The following is a 19,837-nucleotide window of genomic DNA, read 5'->3' on the forward strand; positions in this document are numbered from 1 at the left end:
TATTCAAAGGTGCGTGGAGGCGGAAGAATTAGGTGTGCTTGATATGATAACGGCCAATCAGATTACCCGTCGTCACAATCTACACGACAATTAGACCTAGCCCCTCACCTCAACTTCCACTTTCCATAGAGTTCTTGAAGTCATTCAAAGTAAAGGTAAACTTAGTAAGAGTTAGAGAATATTAAATGTAATATATAAATACACCAAGGCTAAATTATGAACAATAGATATGGTTATACAAATACTAAATAAGCGTGGCCTTATTCGATTTGTCCTAACTTAAACCACAGTCTATGTTTTTTCCATGGGTGCTTATCTTGTTAAATCATTTAGTGCATCTCTCAGACAAATATACCAATTTCAATGGTGTGATTGATCCTCCACAGTTTATATGCTTGTGTCGTGATTATCTAAAATATCTCTCACCACAATCAAATTAAGGTAATTCAATTTTTATATTCGATTAAATTCCTTAGGATACCAATTCCAAAACGCTAAATAGGTGGTAGAAATACATTTAGAGAGATTCAGAACCTTGTTTGATGTGACATGGCATGGCACTTACAACATCATCTACACAGCAGATCTGTCAACTGATAATCATATATAAACTAAACTCCATTGTGTTATCGGGTATAAGCCTTAACCCTACGGTAACTGCACGAAAACAGTTACTTTGTGGGGGTGGCTTTCATTTGGTTACTCCATGTTACTCTCTTGCACAATACTTAAAATTCTGTCCAAGTCTGGTGTCCTGCTTCTTAAATAAACTTAAACAAATGATAAAGCTTATTTTGGCCCTGTGTTTGCATCCTAGCAGTTGTTTGTGCTCTGCCTGATGTGCTGTACTTTGACGTGGTAATGATTCAGTTAGAGGGCGAGCCATGTGAGAATGGTGTGCCCTAATGGCAGCATTTGCATTACCAATGTTCCACTGATGGATGTGCTGTGGCTCTGAGTAAACAACAAGATTGCTACAACTGAATAACTGGACTCTCCTTATGGTTATCCAGCCAGCACACCATCACTGATTACCCAATCACTACAGATTTAAAATGTTTTGCCTGTATATACAGTATGTATGTATGCCAATTATTGCACCCATTGCACTCCTGATCCCCCACTCTGCTTTCCTTCTCAAGATTTCTTCCTTGCTAGTTAGACTGTACCTGTGATTAAGGGCTATAGCTATACAAATAAAATTAAATTGAATTGAAGAGAGAAGGAGCAAAGGGCTGAGTGGGTGAGGTTAGAGGGGTGATGTCAGAGGCTGTGGGTTTGGGTGGAGGAACACATTTGTGCAGTGCATTATCATGGAGATGTCGTCTCAGATGCAGATGAGAGCTTGTTGGAGGTTGAGACCATGTGGTGGAGGGTTTGCTGATCATCTGAGGAGTGGTTGATGCACACAAAGAAAGGTTGCATTCCACCCTGAGTGGCTTTAAGAGGTGCCTTCAAGGGATCAAGGGTTGATGGACTAGATGATCTGTTTCTCAATTTGAATACATTTTCACAGAGACATCTAAAATTCTCTCAATAAAAATGTCTTTGAAGGTTGAATTAACCAGCAACCTCACTCACTGGCCAATGAAGTAAAGAAAGTAATTACTTTATTTGGCATATACTTACGCTAACCATGTACAATGTTCATGGAAATGATAACAGTAAATACAGAATGAGAAAACATACAAATTAAATACAAGATGAATAATAATAAACATCAGAACTTAGACATAAATAATAGATCTGAAAACACTGTGAAATTACACATGGTTGTCCTTTTCGTGTCTGTGTGTGTGTGTGTGTGTGTGTGTGTGTGTGTGGGGGGGGGGGGGGTATTTCCAGAAAATGTTCATGTACAAACATTCATGAATTATGCCTGAGTGGTTTAGCAGCGCTATTGATGTGTTGTGTAACATCCCTAACACCCCTGATGTGGTGTTTTTAGACAGACAGAAGGGAGGTGCTGTTACTTGAAATAGGCTGTGTATGATCTCTACATGGGCATTGCCGTTAATGATAAAATCATGAAGTACCAGCCCATTCTGGCAAAACTAAGTGACCTAGGCTATCAATGCAATGCAAGCTTGTTTTCAGTGGGTTAAGGCTGGCAGGGCTCTCCAGTAGAAAATCAAAACAACTAGCAAAGTTTTGCTCCATGTCAGCAGTGATAGGCAGCGTGGCGCAGGAGATGTTTTTTGTACCCTTGAACAAAGGAAAATATTTTAATCCTGTATGTTGTTATGTGGTTGGTGGATTCAATCGCTATGCAATAATTAGAGTTACATTACAGCATCATTTGAGATGTACGGCTGCGGAGACTGTCCGTTTCTCTTATGTTCTGCAACGTGTACGGTGCCCTCCATTCCAACTGCAGGCGCTGTGCAGTTCCACCAGCCGCTGAAATAATGCGCGGTCCCTTTAACAAGTGAACTCACATGGTACCGCTGCTGCCTCAACGCTGGTTCTGCCCCGCGTGGAGGCGACTGGATGAAAAGATCCAGATTGAATGTCACGACTTGAATCTCAACCACCACCGATTCGGGTCTCCCTCCCTACCGGCTTACGCAATATCGATCATATCCATCGGCACACTTGTCGTTACGCAGTGAGGCTGCCCGGATAGCGAGTGACAACGTGTTCATATATCTTGTCTGGTTTTACAATATTTGTCCGACACGTCGCTAATATCCAAGTGAAGGAAAGGAGAACCCTCCCTCCCTCCCAACTTTTGAAACCCCACTCCGACATTCAACGAAGGGAAGATCATAACTTAGGTGCCGAGATGTCAGAGGAACTGGAGCAAATTCTGTTGCAGCTGACACAGCCTGACAATGCAGTTATTCAGCAGGTAAAGACACTACGCTCTGTGTAGTTAGTGGCGATGAACGTTTCACGGTGACAGCGGCTCTGGCAACCCGTTGTCATAGTGCCATGTGAAAACTGGGCTAATTTTGTCATAGTGCCAAGTCAAAACTGGGCATATTTTGTCATAGTGCCATGTGAAAACAGGGCGGCTTGTCAAACATGCTCGATGAGAATACATGATCCTATTGACATCTGCTGTCTGCTCTTCATCACCGTTATTGTCAACGTGGTGATCCGTTTTGTCCCGTCAACAGGCCACAGCCCAGTTGAAGCTGGCGTTCAAAGACCCTGCAATTATCCCAGCCCTGTGTGCTGTCATGACCACTTCCCAGAACCATCAGGTATTGTGGGTGTATAAGAAAGAAACGATGAGAAAGTACTATCTTTAATGTGGTCCATATAATGTCACAAATGAATGTTAACCTAATGGGTGCGAGGGAGGTGTGTATCAAATGTATTTAAATGTGACCCCCCCCCCATTTTATATCCCATAGTCTCTGGGATGCCATAGACATTGACTCAATTTTAAACTTAAAACCTTGATTAGATTCGCCAGTCAGCTGCAGTGATGCTGAGGATGAGGGTGAAGAAGCACTGGAAGAAGATAAGTCCTGATCACAGAGAAAGGTAGACGCATGAGTCTTTCTGTGTACTGACACACCACAGTATTTATCATGAAGACCCTCTTCAATTTCATTAACATTTTCCATTGGATTTCACAGCCTCAAGGTGGTGGTGCTGCAAGCCTTCACCCAGGAATCAGAGTGAGACACATACAAAACCCTTATTTTGACAGAAATCATAATACATAACCAAGACTGCCATGTTAATTCAGATATTTTTGTGCAAAGCAGCAGACACGTATACATACACCTTTGCATGACTACACATGCCAAACACAGTGTGCATGTGAATGAGGAATGGAAGCCTGTTGGGTGAGCTCTTCCCTTGTGTTCCTTTGCAGCCACACTGTGCGTCACTCGCTCTCCCAACTGAGCGCAGTGATGGTAAAGCACGAGACCCCAGACCGCTGGCCCGCCCTCCTGGAGCTTCTCAACCAGTCCACCAAGAGCAACAACCCCCAGGACAGACAGGTAGGGTTCCTATCACAATGGAGCCTCCAATTGCAATGACTTCCTCCATTTTGGAAGCCTAGGAGCATTGAACTGTAAGGTATCATGTTAGTATGAGTACTAGTAATTCATTATTTTCACCATGGAGAGACATGGTTGTGTTTTAAAACGGCCACAGTGCTTCTCATTAGCCAACGTGACAGTATATTTACGTGGATTTAGTATTTTACAGTACTACAACTCTCTCGAATCCTATCCCATGATGTATTGTGATGTACAAGGCCTATATGATTTCCTTCCAAATTAAGATGTGAATGTTTTCGGTGTGGAAAATGAGTGATGATGATTGTCAAAGGAGATATGAATTCTTGATTTTTTGTGATTCATTTTGTGGAGAGTTTTTAATTAAAACAAAAATCAATACCGTTATAACACTACAGAAAAAGATAACTATCAAAGAGATAAGAATCATTAATTTTTTTAACACTTTCAATTTGAAATCAACATATCAGTCCAGCGACGCTGTCGCCAACCCTCTTCCCCTCTTCCCAGGTGGGCTTGCTGCTGCTGAGCAAGGTGGTGGAGTCCAACCCGGAGCCCTTCAAGCCCCACTACCACCAGCTGCTGCAGCTGTTTGGGGACATCCTGCAGCAGGACCTGGAGAACCCAGCGTGCCTGTACTACTGCATCCTCACCCTCACCGCCATCACCGCCTACGTGGGCTCTGAGGAGATGGTGAGACGCTCTTAACGGCTGAGCTTAACGGCTCCTTTTCCCTCTTGCAACTTGTGCTGCTTGCCTGGCCCCTGTTGTACATAGCAATTTGTTTTTTATTACCATCCCTGGGCAAATACAGTTTAAATCAGAATAAATAATGTTTAACCAAGCTTCGTTGTTGTTAGATATTCTTTAGTATTTTCAACATGTTTAAGCGCTTATATATTTCTGTGCCTGAATCGAATATCCCTCCTATCAAGGAAAAAGACCAATCTGAAATGGCTACTCTGTGTTCATTTGAGTGATGGTCCGTTGCCTTTCAGAACCTGATGCGCTCCCTTATCCCAAAAATGATCATCGCACTGAAACACCTCATCAAGGCCGATCAGGTAGGCAGAACGTGTGTGTGTGTGTGTGTGTGTGTGTGTGTGTGTGTGTGTGTGTGTGTGTGTGTGTGTGTGTGTGTGTGTGTGTGTGTGTGTGTGTGTGTGTGTGAGTGATACAACCACATGCAATTAATCAAACCGCATTGCGGCTCGGGTTGAAGTAATACCATTGTGCACGTGTGTGCGTGCAGGACCAAGCCAGCGAGGCCATGGAGATCTTTGACGAGCTGATGGAGAGTGAGGTGTCCATCATCGTCCCGCACATCGTGGAAATCGTCCACTTCTGCTTGGAGGTCAGCAACGGCTCGTCCCACTCGCCGGAGGTTGTTACAGGTGTTTTGGTCTTCAGCCTCGCCCTCATACCACGTGTGTTGTCCTCCCCCACGCCAGGTGAGCACGGACACCGCGCTGAGCGACTCCCTGCGCGTCAAAGCCCTCTCCTGCATCGCCTTCCTCATCCGCCTGAAGAGCAAGGTGAGCACGCGGCCGCGCGGGGAGGGTTTGTGCCAGTTTGTTGTATAAAAGTGCTTTGCAGTGGTGTCCCAGACTATTGTTTGACCCTAAATATTAATTTCTTCCAGTAGAATTTTCTCTTTAAGCATTGCTTCAATTTTTTGTAATTGAAAAAAATTCCATAGTCTATTTGTGATAACATTTTAAGAAAATGATTCAGGTAAAAACTGAAAAAATGCTTTGTTTTCCAAGTACCATATTTCTATCTATGGTAGTCTGCAGTAGCCTCACGCCCGAGAGTAAACCCCTCCCTCCCTCCCTGCAGACGGTGCTGAAGCACAAGCTCCTCAGCCCCATCCTGCAGGCCATCTTCCCCGTGCTCAGCGCGGCGCCCCCACCTGGCGAGGAGGACCCCGAAGACGATGAGAACGACAGCGGGGACGGCTCCGACAGCGAGAGCCCCAAGCACTACGCCGCCCAGGTGAGGCAACCCCTCCCCCCCCCCCGCGCACACGCTCTCTCGCCCACTGTCAATAACCCTGCTTCAGTAAGCAAGCCTACAAGGATATCTAGGAAACTTGTGTGTGTGTGTGTTTCCAGGTTATCGATACCATGGCGCTCCACATGCCCCCGGAGAAGCTGTTCCAGCAGCTGGTACGTGATCACCGCCCCTCAGCTGTCGAGCGGAGTTATCGCCACATCGTGACTCATGCTAATTCTCGAAATACCATTATTGTATAGTGAGTGCACTGCTTCCTATAGTTTACATCAGCTGTGGCTCGACTGGTCTAGTAGCTAAGCCCCTGGGATATTGTGTGTGTGTGTGTGTGTGTGTGTGTGTGTGTGTGTGTGTGTGTGTGTGTGTGTGTGTGTGTGTGTGTGTGTGTGTGTGTGTGTGTGTGTGTGTGTGTGTGTGTGTGTGTGTGTGTGTGTGCAACAGATGCCACTGGCCCAGGCCTGTCTCTCCAGTGGAAACCCCTATGAGAGGAAGGGGGGCCTCATGTGCTTGGCCGTGCTGGCTGAGGGTTGTGCAGATCACATACGCACCAAGTGAGTCCCTCTAATTCTGTCAAAGCTTTTGCCTGATACAATCCCAGACATATGATCCTCTGTGACATTCATTTTTTACACCTGAACTCAAATGGAGCCCCTGTCTTAATATCATTGAACAAAGTGGATCAACGTTGATGCTGACTTTGTGTGTGTGTGTGTGTGTGTGTGTGTGTGTGTGTGTGTGTGTGTGTGTGTGTGTGTGTGTGTGTGTGTGTGTGTGTGTGTGTGTGTGTGTGTGTGTGTGTGTGTGTGTGTGTGTGTGTGTGTTGCTAGGCTGCTGTCCTCCATGCTCCAGACCGTGTGCCAGAGTCTGTCTGACAGTAACCAGGTGGTGCGCAGTGCTGGCCTCTTTGCCCTGGGACAGTTCTCCGAACACTTGCAGGTCAGCCACGGCCGCATTAAGTAGATTAAGGAGTATAGATTGACTTAGCGAATACACAGAATATGTAACTGTCACATGGCTAAAGTTCAGTTCATTTATTTGACAACAGGGCGCACATACAGAGTAAGCGATTATAAAAAAAAAAAAAAAAAATAAAATAAAATAATTGGGTTAGGGTAAGTTTAAAAAAGGTATCGGGTTGATATAATCACACAATACGTCAATATAGCCCACATTGCGTAGTGTCTTGGTGTGGGTTGGACTTTTATCTAGAACGATGTTGCCGTGCATCAACAATGCATTGTGGGTCTAAGGGTGGAAGTAACATAGCAGTGTCATGTTGTCCCCAGCCCGAGGTGAGCAAGTACTGCAGCGAGCTGATGCCCCTGCTGCTGGGCTACATGTCCTGCCTGAACCAGGCCAAGGTGGGCCACGTCACCAAGGCCTTCTACGCCCTGGAGAACTTCATGGAGAACCTGGGTGAGAAGACTGTGTGCAGCGCAAGGCCCCAGCAGATGTTCTCGGTCTGATTTTAAAGAGGTCCATCATGTCCCGGTTGACATTGTTTTGTCTGTCCTGACAGGAGAGGAGATCGCCCCCTATCTGCCCACCTTGATGGAGACCATGCTCTCTGCCCTGCACAACGCGGAGGAGCTCAAGATCAAAGAGCTGGCTGTGTCCGCCATCGGCGCCATAGGTCCGTTCCTAGAGGGTCCTATGGGTTTTATGGGGTTTTTTTGTGCCTTTTTATGGACAACAGTGACTAGATACAGGAAAGTGTTGAAGAGGGGGAATCGCATATAGCATGGAACCAAAGGTGGGACTCGAACCCTGGGCTACTACAAGGTGTATTGCCTACGTGGTTAGCGAACTGTTGAGCCACCAAGCCCCCCCCCTACATTAGCGTTTTATAAGGAAACTATTGTGGTTTTGATTCCTTTACTTTTCTAATTGAACAAATATTTGAAATGAGGTAATACTCGGGTCATTTTAGGCCATCTTTTGGTCTTGGTCCATTCTTTATGTGTTCTGCTGGGTAGCCCTGTGTGACCTTCTGTGTGGTCGCTCTCCGTCTCGTATTCCAGCCAACGCTGCCAAGGAGCTCCTGGTTCCCTACTTCCCCCCGGTCATCGAGAGCCTGAAGGGCTTCCTCACGGCCACCACGGAGGAGATGAGGGCCCTGCAGACCCAGGCCCTCGGTACGTGGCCCGCTGCACAGCACCTGTAGCAAAGCCCTGGTCATGGACCGGGCGTTCCTTCCTTGTATTTTGATGTGTTCTTTATAATGACCGTCGCGGTTGTAGTCTTACAAGGCCAGCGTAATGGATAGTGAAAAAGAGTGGAAGTGAATGACCAGCCTAATTCCTCAGCCTACGTGTCCTTCTATAACTGGAGTCCCCGGAATAGGGCCTCAGTTGAGCACAAACTATGACCCATGATGGAAAAGGTCCATGTATATCTTTTGGGTATCTAGATGCAGGTTCTCAAACTGACTCTGATTGACCCATGGGACGAACACCGGTGTCACCCATACCCCTAACTATGAGTCTGCTACCTGTTACGTCCCAGGTACGGGTAGTAGTCCAAACTAGTGACGACAAGTCTACTACTCATGCCCCTAGGCACATAAAAGTACCGGCTGCATAATGAGCCTGATGACCCATGCAAGTGCTACGATGACACAGCCGTGAAGAGGCGGCTGATCTTCTGCTGGTGTGGTTTTGCAGACACCCTGTCGGTGCTGGCCCGCACCATCGGCAAGGACGTGTTCGGGCCGCTGGCCGCAGAGTGCGTCCAGCTCGGCATCAACCTCAGCAACACCATCGACGACCCGGACCTGCGCCGCTGCACGTACGTCCGTCCTCAGGGCATTTCTAACACGTGACGCTCGTGTAGCCGATGAGTCTCACCTGCAGCGAGACTCATCAGTGGGGGTAGCTCTTCTTTTGCCCGTTACTCTTTTGGATCTTGAAATCAGAGCTTTTCTTCCTGAGCCTTTCTGGGGTTGGGTTATCTTCCCGCGTATTGTGTTATTTACATAGTTGTAACTACGGCCTTCCTATAATCCACGGTTCTTTCTTTAAACACTATACACTCTGTATTTTCTCTCTCTATCCCCCTTAGTCACTCTCTTTCTCTCTCTCTCTTGCTCGCTCGCTCGCTTGCTCGCTCACTTGCTTGCTCGCCCTCTTTCTGTCTGTCTTTCTCTCTCTAACTCTGTGTTTCCGTATTGCAGGTACAGCCTGTACTCTGCCGTGTCCACCGTCAGCCCAGACTGCCTGACCCCTCACCTCAACTCCATCACCACAGTCATGCTGATGGGGCTCAAGTCGACAGAAGGAGTCACGGTAACTAATTAAATGACCGGAAGGCTTATTACAGGCATGCGTCAATCACAGATACCCAAAGTCTTTTGTCAGAGCATTTGATTGATCGATTGCCGTAGGGATGGATGTCAAGAGAATTTCAGCAAATGCTGCTAGAATAAATCTCCTACCGAAGTGTTCAACTAAACTTGAGTCCTTGGCTCTCAGACGCACCTGGAAGAAGACAAGACCTTCGTCCTCCTGGACGAAGACGACGACGACGCCGACGACGAAATCGAGAAAGACGGAGACACCATCTTGACGGACGAGGAGCAGATCGACCTCCACGACATCGCCGGGTAGGTGGAGCGAGGCGGCCCCTCAGCGACGCACACTAGCGCTCAGATGTCCTCTCTGACTGAGTCTCCAATGACGGCCGTGTCGTCCTCAGGTTCAGCGTGGAGAACGCCTTCATCGACGAGAAGGAGGACGCCTGCGACGCGCTGGGGGAGATCGCCTTCAACACTGGGTGAGCTCCCACGCAGAATCAAGTCTGTCGGCTGTTAATGGGTCGAATGACAAAGGTTTGAACCGCCTCCCGGGAGTGGCGGTCGCACAAATCTAACGGAACCAATGAAAAACCAGCGTCGAAATTGTATCGTTGTAAATAACATTATGCAGAGTCTTATATTTTTTTTAATGTTTAAAGTAAATCGACCACAATCATTTGTTACTGGTTCCATTCTGTGAGATAATATTCCAAAAGGTTTTTGGAGCATTGTCCCTCTGGTCAGTGTCAACACTGTGTAACATTTGTTTTTCCCACCCCTGGCAGTGTGGCCTTCCAGCCCTACCTGGAGACCTGCTTCCAGCAGGTCTACGACATGAAGGAGGTCAGTCCCCCGTACACAACCACCTGCCTAACCGCACTTGGGCGAGAGGGAGGAAGGGAGAGGGAGACATATGTACTTGTCCTGAGAGTTTTGTGATGAAAAGGCACAAAAGACTCTTCCCTTGGGTGACACCGCCACCACCTGCCTCTACATATTTAATGGGAGCTCTTGGCTTTCATCTTTTGCTATCCAAAACACACGCACACACACACGCGCGCGCTCTCACACACACTCTCTCTCTCTTTCACCAGTTCCCCCATGAGGATGTGAGGCGTGCCGCGTTCGGAGCCATGGGCCAGTTCTGCCGAGCTCAGCACAAAGTGTGGAAGGAGAATCCCAGCGAGGCCAACCACCAGGGTAGGGCACCGCACCCGCCGTCGTCCCCTCCCCACTCCCCCACCCCCCCGTCCCCTCACTATTCACCTACCCTCATCCCTTCCCTATTCACCTACCCTCACCCAATCCCCTCCCTATTCACCCGCCCCACTCTGAAAATCCCCTGCGACGCAGCACATCTATTCTGCCAGCGCAGACTGCACCGTCGTGGTTTTGGTGGGGCAGGGTGTAGCGTTGCAAGCCAAGGTCATCCGAGGTGCACACACACACACATCGGATGCGATTAGGCTCATGACTCAGTTCTGGTCATTCAAGGGAAGTTGTTTTAACGAAAGCCTTTCAACTTTACCACTGACCTTTTTTTTTTTTGGGAGAGGTTAGGTTTTCCTCTTTCCAACCTGCAACTCCAAAGATATGGAAAAAAAACATTTACTCATTTAGATTGGAACATCCCTTTATCCAAAGTGACTTGCATGTTACACTGAGAGCAAGCCAAATTACCTACAAAGATTTTTTTTTAGTGCTGCAGTAGTAAAAAAAAAAAATACCACATCCATGCAGTGAAGCCCTCGCCATCAGAAATGCAAGGTTCATCCAAAATGGTCTTTTTCGTTTTTTGGTCCACACTAAAAACACGAAACATGAACATGGAGTCTCTGTGGGCTCAACTGACGCTCCTGACCCCCTCCCACCCCCCTTTAGCGATGCACAAGCTGCTGGACGTGGTGCTGCCCTGCCTGGTGGAGACGGTGCGCTCAGAGCGGGAGCGCCACGTGGTCATGAGTGTTCTGGAGGCCATGAACGGCGTGGTCAAGTCCTGCCAGGGGGAGGCGCTGCAGCAGCCCGGGCGCCTGCAGGACATCAGCCACGTCATCCGGGACGTGCTGAAGAAGAAGGTGGGGTGGGCGGGGAACAAACGCTTTCCCCAATGGGGAAAGCAGTTTGGTCTCCCTTTTTTTGAATCGGTCCACTTGGGACCTTATTAACTACTTGTAGGCTGTCACTGTTTTCTGGGGCTGTCCATGGGAAAGTCTTGTTCCCCACATAGTGTACTGCTTAAAGTCCATAATGCACCGTGAAATTGGTACAAGCATTGTCATCAGATTCATCCAATAGAGATGGTTTGACACATGCAAGGGATACAAATGAGCTCTCATGGAGTCATCTATAACACGCTGTGGCTGGTTTATGCAACCAATTCATATCGCACAGATGGATTCATGCCACGTAATTAGTGTTCCAATTTCTGCTACACTCTAAATGGTGCACTGTGTATTATCCACCATATAGAGAATGAGGGAGCAAGTGAGCCAAGTCAAACATGGCCTCTGTCCAATGGGGAAAAACCTTTGTCTGCCCTTAACACAACACCTGCGCTGTATTAGTCATTCAGAGTTAATGATGTGAACCGTCCGATGACAAGTTGGGCTGGACAATTCAGGGGAGACTTTTACTAGGAACTTAACTCTTAACTTTTTTGTACAATGTCATATCCGTCCATAAAATGCTGAAGCTTGTGATGGAAAGTGAGCTACTCCTGGTTCCCTCTGACTTAACGTTTCTTCTGACACCCAGACGGTGTGTCAGGATGGTGGGGGAGATGAGGCCGAAGATGAGGACCAACAGGTGGGCTCTCCTTTTGAATGCCTCTGATGTTGGATTGAACACTTTTAGGAATGACTTGATTTCTATCTTCCTCCCTCATCTGTGGTGCACAAAGTTAAAAAGTAACAGTTTGTTCCCAAATTGATCTCGGTGTACCGTGTGCGCCGCCCGTTCTCTCCAGGCCGAGTATGACGCCATGCTGCAGGAGTTTGCCGGCGAGGGCATCCCGCTTCTGGCCTCGGCCGTGCCCGCCGACGCCTTCCTCCCCTACCTCAACGACCTGCTGCCCCTCATCATGAGCAAGGCAGTAAGTCAGGGCAGCTCTGTGTGGCATGATTGGGCAATGAAGTTCACCTAATGGATCCCCCCCCCCCCCCCAAAAAAAAAAAAAGTCTGATCCCTTTTATTGTTTGGATATTAATGATGTTAGTGATTTCATTGGTTATTTCCCAATCAGTTTTCAACGTTTAAAAGCTTGCCCCAGCCGGACCCTCACCTCTGTACTTCCCTTTGGGCAGAAGGCGTCGTGCACGGTGGCGGACCGCTCCTTCTCGGTGGGCACGCTGGGCGAGGTGCTGCAGTCCCTGGTGAGCGTGGCCGGGGGCCGGGAGGTGGCGGGCCGCCTGGCCAACCGACTGCTGCCCGTGCTGGTGGCGGGCGTGAGGGACAGCAACGCCGAGGTCCGCAACAACAGCGTCTTCGGGCTGGGCGCCCTGGCGGAGGCAGCCGGCCCCGTCATCGTAGCGTATCCTCCCCGTCGCCGCCGCCAAACGCACACGGCCGCTCGCCGTTGGAGCGTCCGTTGCGTCCCTTGTCGTTTGATTGGGGACGTTTGTGATTCAGCAAAGGGGTTTTTAAATCAAAGTGAGGCTGAAACTGTTTAAAGTATATGATGGAAAGCTCGACTGCTGCATGACCACGATTCTTAAAGCACCAGATGTGTGTAGGTTACATCAAAGTTACTACAGTTTGTAGTCATCACTGGTGTGCATTATATGGTACAGTGTAAATGTACTGGGCAAAAATGAGTGTGTGTGTGCATTCCCCTCCACCGCTGTGTGTTCCTTAACGGTGTGTCCGACAGCGACTTCCCCATGATGCTGTCTGTGTTCTCCAACCTGCTGTCCAAGGAGGACGACCGCCGGGTCATTGACAACCTGTGTGCCGCCCTGTGCCGGATGATCAGCAGCAACGTGGAGGTCATCCCCCTGGAGCAGGTACGCTACGCTGTCCCCCCGCTAGGCCGTCTCCGCAGTCCAATTGTGTGAGAGCCATTCGGCCGTATTGAATTTCCATTTTTGGATTGAGATTATGACGGCAAACGCGGATCCACAATCCCTATCAAAATGACAGTCTCCCTTATTTCTGGTAGAGGCTTTTCATTTATTGACAGGGCTAGACTGCTGTTCCATGGTTTCACTTTCTTGAAAAAAGCAATCCCGTTCGCTCTATCGGTGTTGACAGAATGTTTGATAGACTTTACCAATCCAAACAGTAACTAAAGTAATTGGTTACTCATGCAGCAGCAGGCGTTTAAGCTAAGCATTTTGAGTCCATTTTTAAATCATACCTAAAGTTGATCTGTTAATTAAGTCAAGTTTTGAACCAGGATCAATCCTTTGCACTAAACAACACACTATCACTTTTTGTTTTGCAAAAGGAAAACCAAATACATTAATTATTTTCTTAATGTGAACAGAACTGTGTTTCCATCAGCATGTGGTCCTCCTCTCTCCCAGGTGATCCCCGCCCTGGTGGCCCGCCTGCCCCTGGAAGAGGACCTGGAGGAGAACAAGACGGTGTACAGCTGCCTGGCCATGCTGTACACCCACAGCCCCGGCCTGGTGAGAACACCCTGCTCCACTTACCGGGCCCCGGCCTACTTTCAGCTCTCTGACCACGGCTTGCATTTCAAATGTCTGAACCGCTCGGTGTCTGGTTTCTGTTGTCAGATCGTGAGCCAGATGAAGACGATAGTGGCCGCTGCCACCCACGTGCTGGGAACCAAAGATGTGGACACAGGTGAGGCCTTCCGTGTTTAAGAGCATGTGTTTTTAAACTGAGCTTGTGGAAAGGAACGCTAATACATCAGGATGACTCCCTTGTGTTTTTGAAACGACATGCATTTTCCTCACCTTTACCTCAATACTATCGCACAAAAATACTCACACGTTGTATTTTATGTGTGTTAGTGATACCAAAAATGTTTTTGGGGCATGAGAATCAATGTCACCTGATCCTTATTAACCTATACAAATGGGAAAATCATAACGGATCATGGATCATTGTTAACCTTTCCATGTAATCTCATATTTTTTGCCCCCCTCCGCAGAGACCCAGAACCACTTGGGCCTGCTGATCCGCAACTTTGCCCAGCAGCACTCAGCGGAGTTCCAGGCCGCAGTGACCTCACTTCCTGCTGAGCAGCAGGCCGTGCTGAGCGCCGCCATCAGCATGTCGTAGCCCCACCCTCCCCCTCCTCCCCCCCCCCCCAACCATCCAGCTGACCAACTGCTCCTCTGGGAAAACCAGTTTTAGAAAAAGAGCAACATGAAATATGATAAAACCATACAATAAATCTCTACTTTCTACTTCCATTGCAAAACCAAACTGAGAAGACGAATGGGAGAGCAGTCTTAAGTATACATGCATTTCGGAAACCCCTTTTTCCTGCTTGTTCAGCACCATGTTGTGTCGGCTCATGTTTCATCCAACAACTGTTGTTTGCTAGTATTAACTTTTTTTAATTTATTTGTTTGTGTGCATGCCAAGTTTTATGACATAACATACCACTCTATTTCTTTTTTCTCTGGCGCCATTCTTCACATTTAGCAGGATTTGCTTCCCTCCCCCCCTCCTCATTTTTTGTTTGCTATTCCGAAAAACTACCAACTTCCTTTTGACAAGTTATGAATTGGACATATAAATGCCTCTTTTTCTCAGACACGTTCGTCCAGCTTCTTTTCTATTTATTTTGTTCCCATATATTGTATTGTGTACAGAAAGGCCTGTGCTGGCTTTCCTCAAGCAAGCAAGTAACTCTTCTACAGACTCTTTAGTTGATAATGCTCCCCATGCAGTGAATATAATAAGGCAGGCCCGCAAACACACGTTTGTTACAAAAAGCGTCTCTTTCATTTATTTGTTCGTTCATCTTGTTTGCATGACACAAGCTTGATACTTTTCATGAGTCACACTTTATTAACCCACTACATTGTACAGCTCTGTTTCAAAAGCTATAGTACACACATTTAACATTGTAACTGCGGGGGAAATGTCTTTCAAACAAATGTTGATTATTATATACTAACATGGACGAGCTACACTGCCAAAACCAAACCATGCTTGACCAAACAATATATTAAACACACTTTTTTTTAACAACTTACTTAATGAATTAATTAATGATTTAATTATAACTTTTGGATGTTGGGTTCAGTCAAACACTTTGATTTCCTCAAATCGAAACTTGATAGTGGGGCTTCAACTAACTGTTATTTTCCGCATAGATTAATCTAACAATAACCTTTTTGATACAGAGATTAATCATTTTGTTTGATGTCTTAAATATCTTTGTATCTGACAAACCAGTAAAACTAAACTCTTTAATAATATTGAACCAAACGATAAGCAGCAAATGTTTGTTATTTGTCCTAGATAAATGACTCAAACGATGAATCGATTATCGTCATTAGATGAGATTAATTCTCTGTCGGTCAGTTAATGGACAGATTGCTGCGGCTCCTCTGGACCGTTCCAGACGTCAGCGTTTATTCCATTCACATGTCCTCAGGCCTCACTCCTGGGCTGTCTGTTCTCCAACGACAGGGTCATCTCCACCGGTGCCAGGGTATTCTCACCTGTGGGGGTAGGGGAACACGTCATGGATGTTATTATCCATGAAGATGGTTCCTCAAAAACAGTCCATTGCATTGGTGATACTCCAATTCAGCTGAGGCAATCTGTGCGGTAAACTAAGATATTTCATATTTAAATCTCACACAATGATTGTGTCATTGCATGACATACATGCAAAGGGTCTATCTTGCAACATCTACAAACGATAAAACCATTTTATTCAATTATCCAGGAATTCACATCCTCCCCAATGCCTCCCAATTCTATCCATATGATCAATAACATACTGATAATCTGATCATTGTGGGACTATTCCTTCTCTGTCTTCCTTCACTGAGTCCAGTCCCTGACGTAATCTGAATAACTCAACCAGTTGTGTTATTCACACATCCTGGCCACCATGTAACATATCTTTCCAGTGGCGAGATTAACTGCAGTGATTATGTGTGAGTGAGGCTGTGATCTCATCTCGATGGACAGCACTGGCACAGAGCTGTGACTTACAACAGCAGCATTCATACCTCAGACCAGCATGTGGGGTCACTGCACAACACTGCTGGCCTGGGGTCTATAATTAAATATTGACTGCCCCTTTGCAATGAAAACACATTCAGTAACATTTATTGTTCTGCCAATACCTTAAAATGGACTTTGTGCATGTCCTACTTAAAAATTGGTGTGTGTGCCATACTGATTAAAACGTGGTCTACAGGCCTATGGATGAATACTGTTGAATGCTAAGCTCACATGTTCGGTATCTCAAGGCGTGTTTATCATCTGCTTTTTTAAATTTGCAGACAAATAAAACATGTGCTATTCCAATGCTGTTTTCTGATGACTAAAAGGCCACATTTAAAGAAAGATTAAAGATTTGATAAAAATTTGACAATATAGTACAATGAGTCCCTTCAAAATACTCACATAGGACTGCTATTTGATCATAAATGTAGTAAATAACTACTTTCTTAAAAACTAAACTGCCATCTTACAGCTTCGGTCGGTGCGGACAGTATGTCCAGAGCCAGAGAACCACAATACCTCCAGGGTCCTGCCCCGTGTGTCGGTTCTTCCAGGGCAGGATGTCCACGCCGGTGCGGCAGAAGGAGCGGTCGGTGTGGGCCTCGGTGCTGTACAGGACCTCCTGCAGCTGCTTGTCCCCCGGCTTCTGGGCCTTGACCCGGACCTAGAGGGACAGGAAGAAGGGCTTTGTGTCGCTCTTCATGACATTCATCTGAACTTGACTTGCCCCGACTCTGACCACTTTTAAAACAAGACTGAAGACGTTTATGTTTGCTTTAGCTTTCTGCTAAATCTTAAATACATTGCACTTTCTACAATGCATTTTTTTTTTTAACTTTGCCTTCGTTTTCTTTTACTTATCTATTTTCTTTTATTATTTTCTTTTATTGTATGATGATGTTTTCATGATGGTTTTATGGTTTCTGTGATGCTTAACACACATACGTTAGGACTGACGTTTTTTGAAATGCTTATAATAATAATTATTAATAATTATAATAATAATAATAATAATAATAATAATAATTTAGGAGATTGAAATCCATAAAAATGAATTCCTTATGATTAGGAGTTGAATTTGACCCTTGCTGCGTCTACATGCTTATTCCTCAATATATGTGTGTATAGAATATTCATCCACACAAAGTGAGGTCTGGTCTTCCTCCAGGACCACCCACCTCCAGCACAGTGATCTCCTTCTCCTTCAGTTTCCCTGCCTTGTTCTTCACCTGCGTCTTCTTAGTGTCCACCCACACCACCCGCTCCTTCACCTCCGACCTGCACGCACACGCACACACCCACACACATGCGCACACACACACACACACACTCACAGATTAACAACATGATCTGGGGTCAAGTAACTTTCACTCTCACAGATCTCTCACAGACAGACACACACACACACACACAATTTGTACACATTCACAACATCCGGGCACGCAGGGTGATCTGCAGGGTGATCCAAGGTCAAGTAAAACACACACACACACACACACACACACACACACTCACTCACTCACTCACTCACTCACTCACTCACTCACTCACTCACTCACTCACTCACACAGATTCCCTGGAGCCCATACTCACTCCTGGATGCCCAGGTCAGCCAGCGTGGTGTCCAGGAAGGGGAAGGGCTGGTGGGTCGCGTCCAGGTCCCTCTGCACCTCGATGGGCAGAGACACCGACATGGGGATGTCCCACAGCAGCTCGGACCGGGACCCCTTACTGCTCAGCAGGGGGGCGTCCCCGCCCACCCTCTCCCCCCCCTCTTCAACGGGGCCGTTTGCCTCATCCCCTGCGGCCATTTCTGACGCTTGAAGTGGAGTTTTAAGGGGAAAGCGATTGAATGTGTGTTCTTCACCTCCTCTAGTTCCTTTGCTTTCCCTTTCCAGGCAGTTGACCTTCTTTTTTTTTATGTCTTATTCTAGGTTTACCACACAAAACAGTTTTTGCTCCAGTGAATCTCTCTTTATGGGTTTTTGTCTGTCGTAAATCAGAGCTGTGCCGTGCTCTGCTGGTCTCCTCTGAAGACAAAGGCGTCAATCTCTTTAAAGTGTGGGAGTCTGAGTGTGGATAGACCCTGCTGGTGGCATTTATAGGCCGCCCGGTGGGAATGTGTGTTATGTGTCGCCCGGGCGTGAAGATTATTACGCTGTCGGAAAGGCTTCCGAAAAGTTGATGATGTTTTTGCGGCCATCTTTTTAAAACATGCAGACACAGAAGAAAATATATTTTTTGTACACTTAATACTATTAGTGTTACGGTTGTTGACGTTGGTCTTCTGAGATGCAGTTGTGTTGGGCATCTCATTGGCGTTACACCCTGCACAGGAGCTGTAAATGGCTATGGCTGCAACAGTTTAGGCCGTTCTAAGTTCTCTCTTCAGCTGCAACTGAGAACTTGTCTCTTCAGAAAAGCTTTCTTTTTGATGTTCTACGTGGTGTTTAGTTTAAGCATTTCTGTCTTTCTATGTTGAATACACGGTATCTCCCTTCCCACCTTTAAGAACACATTTACCCAATCAGATTCAGTTGTAGTCCATGGTACCTGGTACCATGGTATCTCCATGTCACCTTTTGTAACCTGAGTTTCCATTGAGAGAAAGAACTGTAGTCAATTATAAATCGTTGTAGAGTTAATATCTATGAGGTAATAGCTGACAGCTCCAATTGTGCTTGACCGCAGAAGCGAGAGGTCACGGTTAAAACACACACACACACACACACACACACACACACACACACACACACACACCAGGGGACAAAATAATGAATCTTGGTAATTAATGTCCGGACAAAGCCATCAAATGCAACATTGCTCGACCTTTGGGTTGTATTCCCCTTCATTTATCTCCCGATCTGTCCCCTATCTACCCTGTTGTCGTCTGACAGTTCAGGTGAAGGTATTCTTAATATACGTTGGCCATTTGCAGCAGCGCGCTACATTTTTCCACATTTAAAAAATGTGCTTTGGTCAGAAGCGCAAGCCAGGCGCTATAGTCGTCCTATACCACATGCACTAGTTAGATGGGATGGGGAGGATGATGACTCCACCGTGTTCTTTATCGGCTAAACACGCATTCTATACAAGGCATGTCACATTTCATTTGAGGACACGTTACATCATAGCATGTGGATATTAGCCTTTAGATCATCGCCATAGATGGAGTGATGTTTCCACGTTGGTATGGAAACAAGCTGGGTGCGGTGTGGCTGCTGACTACACCACTAGATAAACACGTGCTGCTATGTTGACAGAGAAGGTGGTTTTACATTCACCCACGGACCATCCCATGTTAGAAGATAAGATCTGCATGACTGAATTGTTGGATCCCCTGTGTTTCTGTGCCATCTTCTACTGTTCGCTGACAAATAATATTTCC

The 19,837-nt window shown here is 46.6% G+C and overlaps 2 protein-coding genes across 2 annotated transcripts; one reads left to right on the top strand and one right to left on the bottom strand.

Annotated features, from left to right (window-relative positions):
* The first annotated feature begins 2,485 nt into the window (after nucleotides 1-2,485).
* On the top strand, nucleotides 2,486-15,016 carry ipo4 (importin 4). The gene is made up of 30 exons (XM_084475076.1): nucleotides 2,486-2,851; nucleotides 3,123-3,209; nucleotides 3,416-3,495; nucleotides 3,591-3,632; nucleotides 3,833-3,962; nucleotides 4,494-4,676; nucleotides 4,982-5,047; nucleotides 5,236-5,337; nucleotides 5,435-5,518; nucleotides 5,823-5,978; nucleotides 6,098-6,151; nucleotides 6,438-6,547; nucleotides 6,824-6,932; nucleotides 7,283-7,412; nucleotides 7,516-7,629; nucleotides 8,018-8,131; nucleotides 8,660-8,783; nucleotides 9,169-9,280; nucleotides 9,467-9,597; nucleotides 9,690-9,767; nucleotides 10,074-10,131; nucleotides 10,383-10,488; nucleotides 11,170-11,363; nucleotides 12,043-12,093; nucleotides 12,254-12,379; nucleotides 12,591-12,817; nucleotides 13,157-13,289; nucleotides 13,812-13,916; nucleotides 14,025-14,094; nucleotides 14,405-15,016. The coding sequence occupies exons 1-30, from the start codon at nucleotides 2,786-2,788 to the stop codon at nucleotides 14,533-14,535; spliced, it is 3,273 nt and encodes a 1,090-aa protein (XP_084331202.1). The 5' UTR covers nucleotides 2,486-2,785; the 3' UTR covers nucleotides 14,536-15,016.
* Nucleotides 15,017-15,861: 845 nt separating this feature from the next.
* LOC311355903 (uncharacterized protein) lies at nucleotides 15,862-18,260 on the bottom strand (the record flags this gene model as incomplete). The annotated part of the gene is made up of 4 exons (XM_084475717.1): nucleotides 15,862-15,932; nucleotides 16,969-17,113; nucleotides 17,628-17,727; nucleotides 18,043-18,260. The coding sequence occupies 4 exons, from the start codon at nucleotides 18,258-18,260 to the stop codon at nucleotides 15,862-15,864; spliced, it is 534 nt and encodes a 177-aa protein (XP_084331843.1).
* Nucleotides 18,261-19,837: the final 1,577 nt, after the last annotated feature.

The sequence above is a fragment of the Micromesistius poutassou genome, assembly GCF_964030765.1.
Source record: "Micromesistius poutassou genome assembly, chromosome: 11".
NCBI lineage: Eukaryota > Metazoa > Chordata > Actinopteri > Gadiformes > Gadidae > Micromesistius > Micromesistius poutassou.